The 22,096-nt window shown below is 54.6% G+C and overlaps 1 protein-coding gene across 1 annotated transcript in view; it reads left to right on the plus strand.

The window, feature by feature from the left end:
- Nucleotides 1–841: 841 nt before the first annotated feature.
- The window catches only part of LOC139232716 (very-long-chain 3-oxoacyl-CoA reductase-like), a 52,151-nt gene continuing 30,896 nt past the window's right edge, over nt 842–22,096 (plus strand). Inside the window, exons 1-2 of the mRNA XM_070863213.1 lie at nt 842–1,422; nt 20,968–21,014. Of these exons, the coding sequence (XP_070719314.1) occupies nt 1,254–1,422; nt 20,968–21,014 (216 nt within the window). The 5' untranslated portion in view covers nt 842–1,253. The remainder of the gene's footprint in view (nt 1,423–20,967; nt 21,015–22,096) is intronic.

A 22,096-nucleotide genomic window follows, 5' to 3' on the forward strand; every position in this document is an offset into this window, starting at 1 on the left:
GCTGCAGGTCTGGTCGCAAGAGATCTGTGAGCACCTTCTTCGTAAAGCGCAGACACTGCTCCTGGCCCATGCTGAGGTCACAGAATTGCTCTCGGAAGACCCTAGGTAGGTAAGGCTCTCCTGGTGAGGGCCCTTCTCCCCCAGCTACCTCCTCCTCCTCCCTCTGCGACCAGCTTGTCCTCTTTGCTGCCTCTGCTCCATCTCCCTGTCATGCTGCAGGCCAAGTGGGGGGGGAGACAACCAGAGCCCCCATGACTGGGAGCAAGTGATCTGACCAGAACCACTTGCAGCATTACTCCCTGTCACCTCACCAACTTCAAACAACTCTTAGAACACTTCCACAAAACTTACGCAGAGCCAGTAGAAATTAATCAGCAACTAACGTATAAATATTGCTGGTAGGGAGGGCCTTGCTGCTGAACCCATTTTCAGGGCATTAGCTGTAGCGTTCAGGACGAAAATAGCAGCGCTGGTGTTAAATCAGTGCGGGTCTGCTTACTCGACCTACTCCCAGCGCCGACGCTAATGCCCTCACTGTAATAGAGCTCCACCTAGTGGACTACTGATGTAATAACAATAAACGGTCATGTGGCCAGGTAATGTGATCACAGTTCTGTTCGCAGCCATCTTGCAGTGTGTGTGCTTGTGTAGTGATGTCTAAAGCCATCATGCTCACCAAGCTGGCATCTGGCGTGGCATGCACCAGAAGTGGGCGCACGTGGCTCTGATTCGGAGTTCCGCGCATGCACAATGGGTCTGCGAATTGTGCCGACCAAACCTTTGTTATCGCCCCTCCCCTAACGCCCCCCAGCTCTGGTGTGCAAAGGATGATTCATTGCCTCTTTCAGCTCTTCAACCGATTTACAACGGACTTCTGGGCAGGAAGTGCAAACTGTTTCAAGGCGCTAAAAGTACCACTTCACCTGGATTAATGCCACAACAGCGGCGCGACTGAATTTCTTCCCCTTTTTGTTTATCAGATTAGTATAGAAACACACACTACACAAATTTAGTCATTTAAAAACACCAGTGAGGATACGAGGGCAGTGCACAGCAAAACAGCTTGTGAAATTTCATCATGTGCTTGAGCAAACATTTGAGTGAAGAAATGAGTGCAGGACTGACATGCTAGTCACCTAGAGGTGACCAATTAGAACAGGTTTAAGGGGCGGGGCTCACTCGACACAGTACAAATAACATACGAAGTACTGAAAAAGACTTTAGACTTTGAACCTTGCAGAACCTGGTCAAAGATGGTGCTTTTTGCAGAGTCTTTGCTGAATGGCACACTGGCGTTGATTGGCACACTGACGTGCCTCTACTACTTTACCAAGTACACTTGGGAGCTGTTGGTAGGCATCAGGACTTACGTCCTGCCCAAATTTTGGAGAACAGACCTGATGTCCTACGGGGAATGGGCTGGTAAGGTTGTGGCTTGTTTTCTGCTCGGAATTTCTTCAGGGTTTGGATCCCTCTCTGGGTCGTGAGCTCGTGGGCGCAGTTGCTGTCCCCCGCATGGCGGATAATCGCGCGTGGACTTTATCGTCATCAAAGGCAGTCCCTCGGAATCGAGGAAGACTTGCTTCCACTCTGAGCATGAGTTCTTAGGTGGCTGAGCAATCCAATACGAGAGCCACAGTCCCTGTCACAGGTGGGACAGACAGTGGTTGAGGGAAGGGGAGGGTGGGACAGGTTTGCCGCACGCTCCTTCCACTGCCTGCGCTTGGTCTCTGCATGCTCTTGCCGTTGAGACTCGAGGTGCTCAGCGCCCTCCCAGATGCACTTCCTCGACTTAGGGCGATCTTTGGCCAGGGACTCCCAGGTGTCGGTGGGGGTGTTGCACTTTATCAGGGAAGCTTTGAGGGTGTCCTTGTAACGTTTCCTCTGCCCATCTTTGGCTCATTTGCCGTTAAGGAGTTCCTAGTAGAGCTATTTCAAGATCCTTTTACCAGGACAGTCTGTTCCCTGAACATTCCTAAACTCACTTTGGAAGCCACACTGATGGAACTAAAAAAAAATCCCACTATGTTAAAGTAGGTGCTCTCTTTGTCTACTTTTGCAAGTGTGCAACCTGAATTTGTTAAAACATGTTTTCCTTAAAATGTAATTAAATTGATCAGTGCCCGGGCAGCATTGGGGCACTCCAGTGTAGTCAGTCAAGACCCTCTTTTGCCTCTGAGTCAGAAGTTTGTCCCTCTCCAGAGACTTGAGCATAAAAATCCAGGTTGACACTCTAAGTGCGGTACTGAGGGAGCGCCGCACTGTCGGAGGGGCAGTACTGAGGGAGTGCCGCACTGTCGGAGGGGCAGTACAGAGGGAGCGCCGCACTGTCAGAGGGGCAGTACAGAGGGAGCGCCGCACTGTCGGAGGGGCAGTACTGAGGGAGCGCCGCACTGTCGGAGGGGCAGTAGTGAGGGAGCGCCGCACTGTCGGAGGGGCAGTACTGAGGGAGCACCGCACTGTCGGAGATGCAGTACTGAGGGAGCCCTGCACTGTCGGAGGGGCAGTACTGAGGGAGTGCCGCACTGTCGGAGGGGCAGCACTGAGGAAGCGCCGCACTGTCGGAGGGGCAGTACTGAGGGAGCCACGCACTGTCGGAGGGGCAGTACTGAGGAAAGGCTGCACTGTTGGAGGATGAAATGTTAAACTAAGGTCCCCGTTTGCTCTCTCAGGTGGACGTAAAAGATCCCTTGGCCACTATTCGAAGAAGAGCAGGGGAGTTTTTCCTATTGCCCTGGGCCAATATTTATCACTCAACAGATGATCTGGTCATTATCACATTCCTTTTTGTGGGAGCTTACTATGCACAAAATGGGTGCCGCGTTTCCCACATTACAACAGTGACCGCACTTCATTGGTTGCAAAGCGCTTTGGGACGACCTCATGTCGTGAAAGGCGCTGTGGAAACACACATCTATTTTCTTTCCATCGAGTCTTTATGTCCCTGAGCTGAGGGGGTGAGAGGGAAAGTGGGGTGTGGGGGGGGGGAGAGTGGAAATATGTTAAACCTCCTGAGCCCCTTGTGGAAAGCATGGCTGTTGGGAAGGGGTTCTGGGGTGACAGTGGAATCGGGATTTGCTGTGATGCCCCTCACACTTGAAGCGGCTGCCATATCCACTTAGCATCTGCTGGCCCCAGGAGGGAAAGCAAGCTTTAGAGGTATTGCAGGGGCTGTTCGAGCATTCTATCAGATCCGGCACAAAATGAAGTTAAATACTTTACCAATGGCATTTTCAAGTACGTCTACTTATATTAGCACTCAATCTTAACCATTTGAATGTTGCCAGGGCAATTGGACCACGGGGAGAGGGGGCAGGGGGTCCCATCACAGCCGAACCTGTTCTGCCCTCATCTCAGCCGCTCTTTATATCCCTCAATCAACATTACAAAAAACAGATGACCTAGGTCATTATCACGTTGCTGTTTGCGGGAGCTTGCTGAGCGCAAATTGGCTGCCCAGTTTCCCACATTACAACAATGACCACACTCCAAAAGTACTTCATTGGCTGTAAAGCACTTTGAGACGTCCGGTGGTCGTGAAAGGCGCTATATAAATGCAAGAGCACGCGCCAGCCAGTACAAACAGTGTAAGAAGCGTACGATAAACCAAGCACCCCACCCACCCGTCCCTTCAAACATCACCTGCCCCACCTGTGACAGAGTCTGTAGAACCCACACTGGACTCATTCGTCACCGTAGAGCTCATATTCGTGTGGAAGCAAGTCATGTTCGACTCCGGGAGACTGCCGAAGAAGAAGTTATAAATGCAAGTCTTTTTTTTTCCACAAGGGGGTGTTAAGTCCTAGTTCGGGTGGTCAGCTGCATTCGACAATCAAGTCGGATACCTTCAATCTTTACGTCTTTATTGAAGCAGCTTCGGATCTGTTACCAAACTGCCAGCACAGAGTCTACAGATTCCGGGGCAGGCAGACAAAAGGTCTGCCTATCCTCACAGACGCATCCCTTTTATTCTTACAAACCAAAGGAGGTACGGCCTGCTTCATCAATCACAGTGTGTTACTGGGGCTTCATGGATTGACAGCCTGTTTATCTTTAGAACACTTTATGCTTTTACGAGCGGAATTGCAACAAGCAGAATTGCTCAAGGACACCAAAACCTCCTACGTTTTAGGATAGCTTGACTTAATCACGTGAAGCAAATGTACACCTTATCAAGTCATGGCCATAAACCCTTGTTTATCAGTGATGGTCATATAAGCTCCTTTGTCCACTACTTTCTCACGGGAAACCAAGTCTGTCTGTTCTTATTTTCTTATTGATTCCTAGAACCATTTTATTAACCCTTTCATGATTCTTCCACAGACATTCACAGGGGCATCAAGGATAGTGCTCAGAACAGGGAGTTCTGGCCAATCTACCCTAGAAACGTGACTGAGTAACACCAATTTAAGATAATTAGCTCAAAGTAAACAGGGAGACGGAGAAATGATTTTTACTCAGCTTGTCAATCTGCTAGACGATGAGACATTCTGTAGAAAGAAAGACTTTAATTTCTATAGCGCCTTCTCACAACCTCCAGACGCCCCAAATCACTTTACAGCCAATGAAGTACTTTTTGATGTGTAGTCACTGTTGTAATGTAGGAAATGCTCAACAAGCTCCCACACACAGCAATGTGATAATGACTAGATCATCTGTATTTGCTATGTTGATTGAGGGATAAATATTGTCCTCAAGACACCGGGGAGAACTCTTCTTCAAAATAGTGCCATGTGATCTTTTACATCTACCTGAGAGAGCAGACTGGGCCATGGGTTAACGTCTCATCCAAAAGACAGCATCTCCGACAGTGCGGCACTCCCTCTGTACTGCCCCTCCGACAGTGCAGCACTCCTTCACTACTGCCCCTCCGACAGTGCAGCACGCCCTCAGTACTGCCCCTCCGACAGTGCAGCACTCCTTCACTACTGCCCCTCCGACAGTGCAGCACGCTCTCAGTACTGCCCCTCCGACAGTGCGGCGCTCCCTCAGTACTGCCCCTCCGACAGTGTGGCACTCCCTCAGTACTGCCCATCCGACAGTGCGGCACTCCCTCAGTACTGCCCCTCCGACAGTGTGGCACTCCCTCAGTACTGCCCCTCCGACAGTGCGGCACTCCCTCAGTACTGCCCCTCCGACAGTGCGGCGCTCCCTCAGTACTGCCCCTCCGACAGTGTGGCACTCCCTCAGTACTGCCCATCCGACAGTGCGGCACTCCCTCAGTACTGCCCCTCCGACAGTGCGGCGCTCCATCATTACTGCTACTCCGACAGTGTGGCGCTCCCTCAGTACTGCCCCTCTGACAGTGCGGCGCTCCCTCAGTACTGCCCCTCCGACAGTGTGGCGCTCCCTCAGTACTGCCCCTCCGACAGTGTGGCGCTCCCTCAGTACAGCCCCTCCGACAGTGCAGCGCTTCCTCAGTACAGCCCCTCCGACAGTGTGGCACTTCCTCAGTACTGCCCCTCCGACAGTGCGGCGCTCCCTCAGTACTGCCCCTCCGACAGTGCGGCACTTCCTCAGTACTGCCCCTCCGACAGTGCGGCGCTCTCTCAGTACTGCCCCTCCGACAGTGCGGCACTTCCTCAGTACTGACCCTCCGACAGTGCGGCGCTCCCTCAGTACTGACCCTCCGACAGTGCGGCGCTCCCTCAGTACTGCCCCTCCGACAGTGCGGCACTTCCTCAGTACTACCCCTCCGACAGTGCGGCACTTCCTCAGTACTGCCCCTCCGACAGTGCGGCGCTCTCTCAGTACTGCCCCTCCGACAGTGCGGCACTTCCTCAGTACTACCCCTCCGACAGTGCGGCACTTCCTCAGTACTGCCCCTCCGACAGTGCGGCGCTCTCTCAGTACTGCCCCTCCGACAGTGCGGCGTTCTCTCAGTACTGCCCCTCCGACAGTGCGGCACTTCCTCAGTACTGACCCTCCGACAGTGCGGCGCTCCCTCAGTACTGCCCCTCCGACAGTGCGGCACTTCCTCAGTACTGCCCCTCCGACAGTGCGGCACTCCCTCAGTACTGCCCCTCCGACAGTGCGGCACTTCCTCAGTACTGCCCCTCCGACAGTGCGGCGCTCCCTCAGTACTGCCCCTCCGACAGTGCAACACTCCCTCAGTACTGCCCCTCCGACAACGTGGCGCTCCCTCAGTACTGCCCCTCCAACAGTGCGGCACTCCCTCAGTACTGCACTGGGAGTGTCAGACTAGATTTTTGTGCTCGGGTCCCTGGAGTGGGACTTGAACCCACATCCTTCTGACTCAGACGAGAGTGCGACGCCGGACAATCGCTCGACGTAGTTAAAATCTTTAGAATTAAGATAACGTGCAAAGTTCAGTAGACTGTTAACAGATCTGTATGGCTGTAACTTGTCAGCTTATAAATCAGCCTTGGATACATCTCTGTTTCTTCTTTCTGTGCATGTGAATAGGTAAGGTGCTTTATTCTGTTTCTTCGAGATCGGGTTGTGAAGTCTTTGGTAGGTTCAGGCAGTATTACAGGCAACTCTCGATTATCCGGGTCCCTCGGGGATTGGGCTATGCCGGGTAAACGATTTCTCTGTTAGAGTGATTGACATTATAAAGTTAAAATCCGATGCCTTCCCGGGTCGAAAGAACTCCGAACGCACCGGCCCGATGCCTTCCAGGCCGAAAGTTTAAATTCCGTTACAATGGTTTCCCATTGGATCCGTGTGCAGTTAATCGAGAGTTGCCTGTACCTAATTTAAAAGCAAGCGTGACCAGCCACGGAAAAGCGATGTAATGGGCTTTTAAAAGCACCACCACTTGTAATGTGAGTTGGGGAGAAGGGAGACAATTGGAGCGTTCAACTCAACAGACTGTCATTTTATGTTCTTGTTCATTTAACCGTCAAATGAGTTTGGCGACTTATTTGAACTCGCTATTAATGCAGCAACGGGATGCAGACTCTATGTACCAAAATGAATTTACGTTCCTATCAATGCCTCCATGTTTAAAGCTCTCGAAGCCATTGAATCTAGGATAGGCTGCCAGCACTACCGATTCCCCGGTTGGAACAGCTGCCTCTGAGCTAAAGTTGCTGAGCTGGAGCGTGAAGTGCATGTGGCATATGGCTGTTCCCATCAGCCGACTCCCATATTCACGCACTGTTATCACAACCAGGCGGCAGGGCTCAGTGGGTAGCACTTCCTGAGTCAGAAGGTTGTGGTTTGAGCCCCACTCCAGAGACTTGAGCAGAAAAATCTAGGCTGACATTCCCGGTGCGGTGCTGAGGGCGTGCCACACTGTCGGAGGGGCGGTGCTGAAGGAGAGCCGCACTGTCGGAGGGGCAGTACTGAGGGAGCGCCGCACTGTCGGAGGGGCAGTACTGAAGGAGAGCCGCACTGTCGGAGGGGCAGTACTGAGGGAGCGCCGCACTGTCGGAGGGGCAGTACTGAGGGCGTGCCGCACTGTCGGAGGGGCAGTACTGAGGGAGCGCCGCACTGTCGGAGGGGCAGTGCTGAAGGAGAGCCGCACTGTCGGAGGGGCAGTACTGAGGGAGCGCCGCACTGTCGGAGGGGCAGTACTGAGGGCGTGCCGCACTGTCGGAGGGGCAGTACTGAGGGAGCGCCGCACTGTCGGAGGGGCAGTGCTGAGGGTGCGCCGCACTGTCGGAGGGGCGGTGCTGAGGGAGCGCCGCACTGTCGGAGGGGCGGTGCTGAGGGAGTGCCGCACTGTCGGAGGGGCGGTGCTGAAGGAGTGCCGCACTGTCGGAGGGGCGGTGCTGAGGGAGAGCCGCACTGTCGGTGGGGCGGTGCTGAAGGAGTGCCGCACTGTCGGAGGGGCAGTGCTGAGGGCGTGCCGCACTGTCGGAGGGGCAGTGCTGAAGGAGAGCCGCACTGTCGGAGGGGCAGTACTGAGGGAGCGCCGCACTGTCGGAGGGGCAGTACTGAGGGCGTGCCGCACTGTCGGAGGGGCAGTACTGAGGGAGCGCCGCACTGTCGGAGGGGCAGTGCTGAGGGTGCGCCGCACTGTCGGAGGGGCGGTGCTGAGGGAGCGCCGCACTGTCGGAGGGGCGGTGCTGAGGGAGTGCCGCACTGTCGGAGGGGCGGTGCTGAAGGAGTGCCGCACTGTCGGAGGGGCGGTGCTGAGGGAGAGCCACACTGTCGGTGGGGCGGTGCTGAAGGAGTGCCGCACTGTCGGAGGGGCGGTGCTGAAGGAGTGCCGCACTGTCGGAGGGGCAGTACTGAGGGAGCGCCGCACTGTCGGAGGGGCAGTGCTGAGGGTGCGCCGCACTGTCGGAGGGGCAGTACTGAGGGAGCGCCGCACTGTCGGAGGGGCAGTAGTGAGGGAGCGCCGCACTGTCGGAGGGGCAGTACTGAGGGAGCACCGCACTGTCGGAGATGCAGTACTGAGGGAGCCCTGCACTGTCGGAGGGGCAGTACTGAGGGAGTGCCGCACTGTCGGAGGGGCAGCACTGAGGAAGCGCCGCACTGTCGGAGGGGCAGTACTGAGGGAGCGCCGCACTGTCGGAGGGGCAGTACTGAGGGAGCCACGCACTGTCGGAGGGGCAGTACTGAGGGAGTGCCGCACTGTCGGAGGGGCAGCACTGAGGGAGTGCCGCACTGTCGGAGGGGCAGTACTGAGGGAGCCACGCACTGTCGGAGGGGCAGTACTGAGGAAAGGCTGCACTGTTGGAGGATGAAATGTTAAACTAAGGTCCCCGTTTGCTCTCTCAGGTGGACGTAAAAGATCCCTTGGCCACTATTCGAAGAAGAGCAGGGGAGTTTTTCCTATTGCCCTGGGCCAATATTTATCACTCAACAGATGATCTGGTCATTATCACATTCCTTTTTCTGGGAGCTTACTATGCACAAAATGGGTGCCGCGTTTCCCACATTACAACAGTGACCGCACTTCATTGGTTGCAAAGCGCTTTGGGACGACCTCATGTCGTGAAAGGCGCTGTGGAAACACACATCTATTTTCTTTCCATCGAGTCTTTATGTCCCTGAGCTGAGGGGGTGAGAGGGAAAGTGGGGTGTGGGGGGGGGGAGAGTGGAAATATGTTAAACCTCCTGAGCCCCTTGTGGAAAGCATGGCTGTTGGGAAGGGGTTCTGGGGTGACAGTGGAATCGGGATTTGCTGTGATGCCCCTCACACTTGAAGCGGCTGCCATATCCACTTAGCATCTGCTGGCCCCAGGAGGGAAAGCAAGCTTTAGAGGTATTGCAGGGGCTGTTCGAGCATTCTATCAGATCCGGCACAAAATGAAGTTAAATACTTTACCAATGGCATTTTCAAGTACGTCTACTTATATTAGCACTCAATCTTAACCATTTGAATGTTGCCAGGGCAATTGGACCACGGGGAGAGGGGGCAGGGGGTCCCATCACAGCCGAACCTGTTCTGCCCTCATCTCAGCCGCTCTTTATATCCCTCAATCAACATTACAAAAAACAGATGACCTGGGTCATTATCACGTTGCTGTTTGCGGGAGCTTGCTGAGCGCAAATTGGCTGCCCAGTTTCCCACATTACAACAATGACCACACTCCAAAAGTACTTCATTGGCTGTAAAGCACTTTGAGACGTCCGGTGGTCGTGAAAGGCGCTATATAAATGCAAGAGCACGCGCCAGCCAGTACAAACAGTGTAAGAAGCGTACGATAAACCAAGCACCCCACCCACCCGTCCCTTCAAACATCACCTGCCCCACCTGTGACAGAGTCTGTAGAACCCACACTGGACTCATTCGTCACCGTAGAGCTCATATTCGTGTGGAAGCAAGTCATGTTCGACTCCGGGAGACTGCCGAAGAAGAAGTTATAAATGCAAGTCTTTTTTTTTCCACAAGGGGGTGTTAAGTCCTAGTTCGGGTGGTCAGCTGCATTCGACAATCAAGTCGGATACCTTCAATCTTTACGTCTTTATTGAAGCAGCTTCGGATCTGTTACCAAACTGCCAGCACAGAGTCTACAGATTCCGGGGCAGGCAGGCAAAAGGTCTGCCTATCCTCACAGACGCATCCCTTTTATTCTTACAAACCAAAGGAGGTACGGCCTGCTTCATCAATCACAGTGTGTTACTGGGGCTTCATGGATTGACAGCCTGTTTATCTTTAGAACACTTTATGCTTTTACGAGCGGAATTGCAACAAGCAGAATTGCTCAAGGACACCAAAACCTCCTACGTTTTAGGATAGCTTGACTTAATCACGTGAAGCAAATGTACACCTTATCAAGTCATGGCCATAAACCCTTGTTTATCAGTGATGGTCATATAAGCTCCTTTGTCCACTACTTTCTCACGGGAAACCAAGTCTGTCTGTTCTTATTTTCTTATTGATTCCTAGAACCATTTTATTAACCCTTTCATGATTCTTCCACAGACATTCACAGGGGCATCAAGGATAGTGCTCAGAACAGGGAGTTCTGGCCAATCTACCCTAGAAACGTGACTGAGTAACACCAATTTAAGATAATTAGCTCAAAGTAAACAGGGAGACGGAGAAATGATTTTTACTCAGCTTGTCAATCTGCTAGACGATGAGACATTCTGTAGAAAGAAAGACTTTAATTTCTATAGCGCCTTCTCACAACCTCCAGACGCCCCAAATCACTTTACAGCCAATGAAGTACTTTTTGATGTGTAGTCACTGTTGTAATGTAGGAAATGCTCAACAAGCTCCCACACACAGCAATGTGATAATGACTAGATCATCTGTATTTGCTATGTTGATTGAGGGATAAATATTGTCCTCAAGACACCGGGGAGAACTCTTCTTCAAAATAGTGCCATGTGATCTTTTACATCTACCTGAGAGAGCAGACTGGGCCATGGGTTAACGTCTCATCCAAAAGACAGCATCTCCGACAGTGCGGCACTCCCTCTGTACTGCCCCTCCGACAGTGCAGCACTCCTTCACTACTGCCCCTCCGACAGTGCAGCACGCCCTCAGTACTGCCCCTCCGACAGTGCAGCACTCCTTCACTACTGCCCCTCCGACAGTGCAGCACGCTCTCAGTACTGCCCCTCCGACAGTGCAGCACTCCTTCACTACTGCCCCTCCGACAGTGCAGCACGCTCTCAGTACTGCCCCTCCGACAGTGCAGCACTCCTTCACTACTGCCCCTCCGACAGTGCAGCACGCCCTCAGTACTGCCCCTCCGACAGTGCAGCACTCCTTCACTACTGCCCCTCCGACAGTGCAGCACGCTCTCAGTACTGCCCCTCCGACAGTGCGGCGCTCCCTCAGTACTGCCCCTCCGACAGTGTGGCACTCCCTCAGTACTGCCCATCCGACAGTGCGGCACTCCCTCAGTACTGCCCCTCCGACAGTGCGGCGCTCCATCATTACTGCTACTCCGACAGTGTGGCGCTCCCTCAGTACTGCCCCTCTGACAGTGCGGCGCTCCCTCAGTACTGCCCCTCCGACAGTGTGGCGCTCCCTCAGTACTGCCCCTCCGACAGTGTGGCGCTCCCTCAGTACAGCCCCTCCGACAGTGCGGCGCTTCCTCAGTACAGCCCCTCCGACAGTGCGGCGCTCCCTCAGTACTGCCCCTCCGACAGTGTGGCACTTCCTCAGTACTGCCCCTCCGACAGTGCGGCGCTCCCTCAGTACTGCCCCTCCGACAGTGCGGCACTTCCTCAGTACTGCCCCTCCGACAGTGCGGCGCTCTCTCAGTACTGCCCCTCCGACAGTGCGGCGCTCCCTCAGTACTGCCCCTCCGACAGTGCGGCACTTCCTCAGTACTGCCCCTCCGACAGTGCGGCACTTCCTCAGTACTGACCCTCCGACAGTGCGGCGCTCCCTCAGTACTGCCCCTCCGACAGTGCGGCACTTCCTCAGTACTGCCCCTCCGACAGTGCGGCACTCCCTCAGTACTGCCCCTCCGACAGTGCGGCACTTCCTCAGTACTGACCCTCCGACAGTGCGGCACTCCCTCAGTACTACCCCTCCGACAGTGCGGCACTTCCTCAGTACTGCCCCTCCGACAGTGCGGCGCTCCCTCAGTACTGCCCCTCCGACAGTGCGGCACTTCCTCAGTACTGCTCCTCCGACAGTGCGGCACTCCCTCAGTACTACCCCTCCGACAGTGCGGCACTTCCTCAGTACTACCCCTCCGACAGTGCGGCGCTCTCTCAGTACTGCCCCTCCGACAGTGCAACACTCCCTCAGTACTGCCCCTCCGACAGTGCAACACTCCCTCAGTACTGCCCCTCCGACAGTGCAACACTCCCTCAGTACTGCCCCTCCGACAGTGCGGCGCTCCCTCAGTACTGCCCCTCCAACAGTGCGGCACTTCCTCAGTACTGCCCCTCCGACAACGTGGCGCTCCCTCAGTACTGCCCCTCCAACAGTGCGGCACTTCCTCAGTACTGCACTGGGAGTGTCAGACTAGATTTTTGTGCTCGGGTCCCTGGAGTGGGACTTGAACCCACATCCTTCTGACTCAGACGAGAGTGCGACGCCGGACAATCGCTCGACGTAGTTAAAATCTTTAGAATTAAGATAACGTGCAAAGTTCAGTAGACTGTTAACAGATCTGTATGGCTGTAACTTGTCAGCTTATAAATCAGCCTTGGATACATCTCTGTTTCTTCTTTCTGTGCATGTGAAAAGGTAAGGTGCTTTATTCTGTTTCTTCGAGATCGGGTTGTGAAGTCTTTGGTAGGTTCAGGCAGTATTACAGGCAACTCTCGATTATCCGGGTCCCTCGGGGATTGGGCTATGCCGGGTAAACGATTTCTCTGTTAGAGTGATTGACATTATAAAGTTAAAATCCGATGCCTTCCCGGGTCGAAAGAACTCCGAACGCACCGGCCCGATGCCTTCCAGGCCGAAAGTTTAAATTCCGTTACAATGGTTTCCCATTGGATCCGTGTGCAGTTAATCGAGAGTTGCCTGTACCTAATTTAAAAGCAAGCGTGACCAGCCACGGAAAAGCGATGTAATGGGCTTTTAAAAGCACCACCACTTGTAATGTGAGTTGGGGAGAAGGGAGACAATTGGAGCGTTCAACTCAACAGACTGTCATTTTATGTTCTTGTTCATTTAACCGTCAAATGAGTTTGGCGACTTATTTGAACTCGCTATTAATGCAGCAACGGGATGCAGACTCTATGTACCAAAATGAATTTACGTTCCTATCAATGCCTCCATGTTTAAAGCTCTCGAAGCCATTGAATCTAGGATAGGCTGCCAGCACTACCGATTCCCCGGTTGGAACAGCTGCCTCTGAGCTAAAGTTGCTGAGCTGGAGCGTGAAGTGCATGTGGCATATGGCTGTTCCCATCAGCCGACTCCCATATTCACGCACTGTTATCACAACCAGGCGGCAGGGCTCAGTGGGTAGCACTTCCTGAGTCAGAAGGTTGTGGTTTGAGCCCCACTCCAGAGACTTGAGCAGAAAAATCTAGGCTGACATTCCCGGTGCGGTGCTGAGGGCGTGCCGCACTGTCGGAGGGGCAGTGCTGAAGGAGAGCCGCACTGTCGGAGGGGCAGTACTGAGGGAGCGCCGCACTGTCGGAGGGGCAGTACTGAGGGCGTGCCGCACTGTCGGAGGGGCAGTACTGAGGGAGCGCCGCACTGTCGGAGGGGCAGTGCTGAGGGTGCGCCGCACTGTCGGAGGGGCGGTGCTGAGGGAGCGCCGCACTGTCGGAGGGGCGGTGCTGAGGGAGTGCCGCACTGTCGGAGGGGCGGTGCTGAAGGAGTGCCGCACTGTCGGAGGGGCGGTGCTGAGGGAGAGCCGCACTGTCGGTGGGGCGGTGCTGAAGGAGTGCCGCACTGTCGGAGGGGCAGTGCTGAGGGCGTGCCGCACTGTCGGAGGGGCAGTGCTGAAGGAGAGCCGCACTGTCGGAGGGGCAGTACTGAGGGAGCGCCGCACTGTCGGAGGGGCAGTACTGAGGGCGTGCCGCACTGTCGGAGGGGCAGTACTGAGGGAGCGCCGCACTGTCGGAGGGGCAGTGCTGAGGGTGCGCCGCACTGTCGGAGGGGCGGTGCTGAGGGAGTGCCGCACTGTCGGAGGGGCGGTGCTGAAGGAGTGCCGCACTGTCGGAGGGGCGGTGCTGAGGGAGAGCCGCACTGTCGGTGGGGCGGTGCTGAAGGAGTGCCGCACTGTCGGAGGGGCGGTGCTGAAGGAGTGCCGCACTGTCGGAGGGGCAGTACTGAGGGAGCGCCGCACTGTCGGAGGGGCAGTGCTGAGGGTGCGCCGCACTGTCGGAGGGGCAGTACTGAGGGAGCGCCGCACTGTCGGAGGGGCAGTAGTGAGGGAGCGCCGCACTGTCGGAGGGGCAGTACTGAGGGAGCACCGCACTGTCGGAGATGCAGTACTGAGGGAGCCCTGCACTGTCGAAGGGGCAGTACTGAGGGAGTGCCGCACTGTCGGAGGGGCAGCACTGAGGAAGCGCCGCACTGTCGGAGGGGCAGTACTGAGGGAGCCACGCACTGTCGGAGGGGCAGTACTGAGGAAAGGCTGCACTGTTGGAGGATGAAATGTTAAACTAAGGTCCCCGTTTGCTCTCTCAGGTGGACGTAAAAGATCCCTTGGCCACTATTCGAAGAAGAGCAGGGGAGTTTTTCCTATTGCCCTGGGCCAATATTTATCACTCAACAGATGATCTGGTCATTATCACATTCCTTTTTGTGGGAGCTTACTATGCACAAAATGGGTGCCGCGTTTCCCACATTACAACAGTGACCGCACTTCATTGGTTGCAAAGCGCTTTGGGACGACCTCATGTCGTGAAAGGCGCTGTGGAAACACACATCTATTTTCTTTCCATCGAGTCTTTATGTCCCTGAGCTGAGGGGGTGAGAGGGAAAGTGGGGTGTGGGGGGGGGGAGAGTGGAAATATGTTAAACCTCCTGAGCCCCTTGTGGAAAGCATGGCTGTTGGGAAGGGGTTCTGGGGTGACAGTGGAATCGGGATTTGCTGTGATGCCCCTCACACTTGAAGCGGCTGCCATATCCACTTAGCATCTGCTGGCCCCAGGAGGGAAAGCAAGCTTTAGAGGTATTGCAGGGGCTGTTCGAGCATTCTATCAGATCCGGCACAAAATGAAGTTAAATACTTTACCAATGGCATTTTCAAGTACGTCTACTTATATTAGCACTCAATCTTAACCATTTGAATGTTGCCAGGGCAATTGGACCACGGGGAGAGGGGGCAGGGGGTCCCATCACAGCCGAACCTGTTCTGCCCTCATCTCAGCCGCTCTTTATATCCCTCAATCAACATTACAAAAAACAGATGACCTGGGTCATTATCACGTTGCTGTTTGCGGGAGCTTGCTGAGCGCAAATTGGCTGCCCAGTTTCCCACATTACAACAATGACCACACTCCAAAAGTACTTCATTGGCTGTAAAGCACTTTGAGACGTCCGGTGGTCGTGAAAGGCGCTATATAAATGCAAGAGCACGCGCCAGCCAGTACAAACAGTGTAAGAAGCGTACGATAAACCAAGCACCCCACCCACCCGTCCCTTCAAACATCACCTGCCCCACCTGTGACAGAGTCTGTAGAACCCACACTGGACTCATTCGTCACCGTAGAGCTCATATTCGTGTGGAAGCAAGTCATGTTCGACTCCGGGAGACTGCCGAAGAAGAAGTTATAAATGCAAGTCTTTTTTTTTCCACAAGGGGGTGTTAAGTCCTAGTTCGGGTGGTCAGCTGCATTCGACAATCAAGTCGGATACCTTCAATCTTTACGTCTTTATTGAAGCAGCTTCGGATCTGTTACCAAACTGCCAGCACAGAGTCTACAGATTCCGGGGCAGGCAGACAAAAGGTCTGCCTATCCTCACAGACGCATCCCTTTTATTCTTACAAACCAAAGGAGGTACGGCCTGCTTCATCAATCACAGTGTGTTACTGGGGCTTCATGGATTGACAGCCTGTTTATCTTTAGAACACTTTATGCTTTTACGAGCGGAATTGCAACAAGCAGAATTGCTCAAGGACACCAAAACCTCCTACGTTTTAGGATAGCTTGACTTAATCACGTGAAGCAAATGTACACCTTATCAAGTCATGGCCATAAACCCTTGTTTATCAGTGATGGTCATATAAGCTCCTTTGTCCACTACTTTCTCACGGGAAACCAAGTCTGTCTGTTCTTATTTTCTTATTGATTCCTAGAACCATTTTATTAACCCTTTCATGATTCTTCCACAGACATTCACAGGGGCATCAAGGATAGTGCTCAGAACAGGGAGTTCTGGCCAATCTACCCTAGAAACGTGACTGAGTAACACCAATTTAAGATAATTAGCTCAAAGTAAACAGGGAGACGGAGAAATGATTTTTACTCAGCTTGTCAATCTGCTAGACGATGAGACATTCTGTAGAAAGAAAGACTTTAATTTCTATAGCGCCTTCTCACAACCTCCAGACGCCCCAAATCACTTTACAGCCAATGAAGTACTTTTTGATGTGTAGTCACTGTTGTAATGTAGGAAATGCTCAACAAGCTCCCACACACAGCAATGTGATAATGACTAGATCATCTGTATTTGCTATGTTGATTGAGGGATAAATATTGTCCTCAAGACACCGGGGAGAACTCTTCTTCAAAATAGTGCCATGTGATCTTTTACATCTACCTGAGAGAGCAGACTGGGCCATGGGTTAACGTCTCATCCAAAAGACAGCATCTCCGACAGTGCGGCACTCCCTCTGTACTGCCCCTCCGACAGTGCAGCACTCCTTCACTACTGCCCCTCCGACAGTGCAGCACGCCCTCAGTACTGCCCCTCCGACAGTGCAGCACTCCTTCACTACTGCCCCTCCGACAGTGCAGCACGCTCTCAGTCCTGCCCCTCCGACAGTGCGGCGCTCCCTCAGTACTGCCCCTCCGACAGTGCGGCGCTCCCTCAGTACTGCCCCTCCGACAGTGTGGCACTCCCTCAGTACTGCCCATCCGACAGTGCGGCACTCCCTCAGTACTGCCCCTCCGACAGTGCGGCGCTCCATCATTACTGCTACTCCGACAGTGTGGCGCTCCCTCAGTACTGCCCCTCTGACAGTGCGGCGCTCCCTCAGTACTGCCCCTCCGACAGTGCGGCGCTCCCTCAGTACTGCCCCTCCGACAGTGCAGCACGCTCTCAGTACTGCCCCTCCGACAGTGCGGCGCTCCCTCAGTACTGCCCCTCCGACAGTGTGGCACTCCCTCAGTACTGCCCATCCGACAGTGCGGCACTCCCTCAGTACTGCCCCTCCGACAGTGTGGCACTCCCTCAGTACTGCCCCTCCGACAGTGCGGCACTCCCTCAGTACTGCCCCTCCGACAGTGCGGCGCTCCCTCAGTACTGCCCCTCCGACAGTGTGGCACTCCCTCAGTACTGCCCATCCGACAGTGCGGCACTCCCTCAGTACTGCCCCTCCGACAGTGCGGCGCTCCATCATTACTGCTACTCCGACAGTGTGGCGCTCCCTCAGTACTGCCCCTCTGACAGTGCGGCGCTCCCTCAGTACTGCCCCTCCGACAGTGTGGCGCTCCCTCAGTACTGCCCCTCCGACAGTGTGGCGCTCCCTCAGTACAGCCCCTCCGACAGTGCGGCGCTTCCTCAGTACAGCCCCTCCGACAGTGCGGCGCTCCCTCAGTACTGCCCCTCCGACAGTGTGGCACTTCCTCAGTACTGCCCCTCCGACAGTGCGGCGCTCCCTCAGTACTGCCCCTCCGACAGTGCGGCACTTCCTCAGTACTGCCCCTCCGACAGTGCGGCGCTCCCTCAGTACTGCCCCTCCGACAGTGCGGCACGCCCTCAGTACTGCCCCTCCGACAGTGCGGCGCTCCCTCAGTACTGCCCCTCCGACAGTGCGGCTCTCCTTCAGCACTGCCCCTCCGACAGTGCGGCACGCCCTCAGCACCGCACCGGGAATGTCAGCCTAGATTTTTCTGCTCAAGTCTCTGGAGTGGGGCTCAAACCACAACCTTCTGACTCAGGAAGTGCTACCCACTGAGCCCTGCCGCCTGGTTGTGATAACAGTGCGTGAATATGGGAGTCGGCTGATGGGAACAGCCATATGCCACATGCACTTCACGCTCCAGCTCAGCAACTTTAGCTCAGAGGCAGCTGTTCCAACCGGGGAATCGGTAGTGCTGGCAGCCTATCCTAGATTCAATGGCTTCGAGAGCTTTAAACATGGAGGCATTGATAGGAACGTAAATTCATTTTGGTACATAGAGTCTGCATCCCGTTGCTGCATTAATAGCGAGTTCAAATAAGTCGCCAAACTCATTTGACGGTTAAATGAACAAGAACATAAAATGACAGTCTGTTGAGTTGAACGCTCCAATTGTCTCCCTTCTCCCCAACTCACATTACAAGTGGTGGTGCTTTTAAAAGCCCATTACATCGCTTTTCCGTGGCTGGTCACGCTTGCTTTTAAATTAGGTACAGGCAACTCTCGATTAACTGCACACGGATCCAATGGGAAACCATTGTAACGGAATTTAAACTTTCGGCCTGGAAGGCATCGGGCCGGTGCGTTCGGAGTTCTTTCGACCCGGGAAGGCATCGGATTTTAACTTTATAATGTCAATCACTCTAACAGAGAAATCGTTTACCCGGCATAGCCCAATCCCCGAGGGACCCGGATAATCGAGAGTTGCCTGTAATACTGCCTGAACCTACCAAAGACTTCACAACCCGATCTCGAAGAAACAGAATAAAGCACCTTACCTTTTCACATGCACAGAAAGAAGAAACAGAGATGTATCCAAGGCTGATTTATAAGCTGACAAGTTACAGCCATACAGATCTGTTAACAGTCTACTGAACTTTGCACGTTATCTTAATTCTAAAGATTTTAACTACGTCGAGCGATTGTCCGGCGTCGCACTCTCGTCTGAGTCAGAAGGATGTGGGTTCAAGTCCCACTCCAGGGACCCGAGCACAAAAATCTAGTCTGACACTCCCAGTGCAGTACTGAGGAAGTGCCGCACTGTTGGAGGGGCAGTACTGAGGGAGCGCCGCACTGTCGGAGGGGCAGTACTGAGGGAGTGTTGCACTGTCGGATGGGCAGTACTGAGGGAGTGCCACACTGTCGGAGGGGCAGTACTGAGGGAGCGCCGCACTGTCGGATGGGCAGTACTGAGGGAGTGCCACACTGTCGGATGGGCAGTACTGAGGGAGTGCCACACTGTCGGAGGGGCAGTACTGAGGGAGTGCCGCACTGTCGGATGGGCAGTACTGAGGGAGTGCCACACTGTCGGAGGGGCAGTACTGAGGGAGCGCCGCACTGTCGGAGGGGCTGTACTGAGGAAGCGCCGCACTGTCGGAGGGGCTGTACTGAGGGTGCGCCGCACTGTCGGAGGGGCAGTACTGAGGAAGTGCCACACTGTCGGAGGGGCAGTACTGAGGGAGTGTTGCACTGTCGGAGGGGCAGTACTGAGAGAGCGCCGCACTGTCGGAGGGGTAGTACTGAGGAAGTGCCGCACTGTCGGAGGGGCAGTACTGAGGGAGTGTTGCACTGTTGGAGGGGCAGTACTGAGGGAGTGTTGCACTGTTGGAGGGGCAGTACTGAGAGAGCGCCGTACTGTCGGAGGGACAGTACTGAGGGAGTGTTGCACTGTCGGAGGGGCAGTACTGAGGGAGTGTTGCACTGTCGGAGGGGCAGTACTGAGGGAGTGTTGCACTGTTGGAGGGGCAGTACTGAGGGAGCGCCGCACTGTCGGAGGGGCAGTACTGAGGGAGTGTTGCACTGTCGGAGGGGCAGTACTGAGAGAGCGCCGCACTGTCGGAGGGGTAGTACTGAGGAAGTGCCGCACTGTCGGAGGGGCAGTACTGAGGGAGTGCCGCACTGTCGGAGGGGCAGTACTGAGGAAGTGCCGCACTGTCGGAGGGGCAGTACTGAGGGAGCGCCGCACTGTCGGAGGGTCAGTACTGAGGAAGTGCCGCACTGTCGGAGGGGCAGTACTGAGAGAGCGCCGCACTGTCGGAGGGTCAGTACTGAGGGAGTGCCGCACTGTCGGAGATGCTGTACTGAGGGAGCGCCACACTGTCGGAGGGGCAGTACTGAGAGAGCGCCGCACTGTCGGAGGGTCAGTACTGAGGAAGTGCCGCACTGTCGGAGGGGCTGTACTGAGGGAGCGCCACACTGTCGGAGGGGCAGTACTGAGGGCGTGCCGCACTGTCGGAGGGGCAGTACTGAGGGAGCGCCGCACTGTCGGAGGGGCGGTGCTGAGGGAGCGCCGCACTGTCGGAGGGGCGGTGCTGAGGGAGCGCCGCACTGTCGGAGGGGCGGTGCTGAGGGAGTGCCGCACTGTCGGAGGGGCGGTGCTGAAGGAGTGCCGCACTGTCGGAGGGGCGGTGCTGAGGGAGAGCCGCACTGTCGGTGGGGCGGTGCTGAAGGAGTGCCGCACTGTCGGAGGGGCGGTGCTGAAGGAGTGCCGCACTGTCGGAGGGGCAGTACTGAGGGAGCGCCGCACTGTCGGAGGGGCAGTGCTGAGGGTGCGCCGCACTGTCGGAGGGGCGGTGCTGAGGGAGTGCCGCACTGTCGGAGGGGCGGTGCTGAAGGAGTGCCGCACTGTCGGAGGGGCGGTGCTGAGGGAGAGCCGCACTGTCGGAGGGGCGGTGCTGAGGGAGAGCCGCACTGTCGGAGGGGCGGTGCTGAGGGAAGCGCCGCACTGTCGGAGGGGAAGTGCTGAAGGAGGTCCTGAAGTTGTGAAAAGTGCTATAGAAATGCAAGTTCTTTCTTGCTTTCTTTTGCCCTCTACCTTTTGAGATGACCAGTTCACCAGCGTTTTCTCCAAGGGAATGTAGAGAGAAGTGAGGAGCACCGCCATCGTGATGTAATAAGTTCGCGAGTGGGACACTGTCTTGGTTTCAATATGGTGCCAATAGAGAGGGAGAAGACCAATCGTGTAGGTCAGCGTCTAGGAAGACCAATGGAAAGTGCACAAGAGGTGGGGAGATGGAATTCACGAAAAGAGAAAAATATAGTAAATCATAAAGGAATTATATATGAATAAAAATTATTTTTAATCAGTTATTTTTTCTAGTTGTAACAGGTGCAACCAGTGGGATTGGAAAAGCCTATGCTCATGAGGTAATACAGATCTCTGCCTTTGTTACTGTCCTTAATCACAGACTGACACAGCACTGAAGGAGGTCATTTGGCCCATCGTGCCTGCACTGGCTCTTTGGTAGAGCTATCTAATTAATCCCACTCCCTTGCTCTTTATTGTCTATATTGTATTCAAATTATTACAAGGACAGGCTTGGTTATGTTTGCCAATATTTGCATCCATGCTTTTGTTACCTCCAGACTTGACCTTTCCGATGGTCTCCCGGCCGACTTCCCACCTTCCGTAAACTTGAGCTCATCCAAAACTCTGATTCTCGTCTCCTAACTTGCAGCAAGTCCAGCTCCCCCCTCATCCCTGTGCTCACTGACCTGCTCCCTATCCAGCAACGCCTCGATTTTAAAATTCTCATCCTTGTATTCAAATCCCTCCATGGCCCTCGCCCCCTCCCTATCTCTGTAATGCCCTCCAGCCCCACAACCCCCCCCCCTCCCGAGATGTCTGCGCTCCTCCAACCGACCTCTGGTGCCTCCCTGATTTCCATCGCTCCACCTTCAGCTGCCTGGGCCCAGAGCTCTGGAACTCCCTCCCCAAACCTCTCTGCCTCTCTGTTTCTTCCTTAAACCTATCTCTTTGACCAAGCTTTTGGTCACTTGTCCTAACATCTCCTTATGTAGCTCGGTGTTAAATTTTTGATAACGCTCCTGTGAAACGCTGTGGAATGTTTTACTATGTTAAAAGCGCTATATAAATGGAAGTTCTTGTATTATTTCTAAAATATTCAGCTTTGCTATCTCTGTAATCCCCTCCAGCCCCACAACCCCCCCGAGATGTCTGCACTCCTTTGATTCTGCCTTCCTGAGCATCCCTGATTGTAATCGTTCCACCATTGGTGGCCGTGCCTTCTGTTGCCTGGGCCCCAAGCTCTGGAACTCCCTCCCTAAACCTCTCCGCCTCTCTACCTCTCTTTTCTCCTTCAAGACGCTCCTTAAAACCGACCTCATTGACCACCTGTGCTAATTTCTTCTTACGCGGCTCGGTGTCAAATTTCTGTCGCATAACATTGCTGTGAAGCGCCTTGGGATGTTTCGCTATGTTAAAGACG

This window comes from Pristiophorus japonicus, chromosome 20 (genome assembly GCF_044704955.1).
Source record: "Pristiophorus japonicus isolate sPriJap1 chromosome 20, sPriJap1.hap1, whole genome shotgun sequence".
NCBI classification, from domain to species: Eukaryota; Metazoa; Chordata; class Chondrichthyes; family Pristiophoridae; genus Pristiophorus; species Pristiophorus japonicus.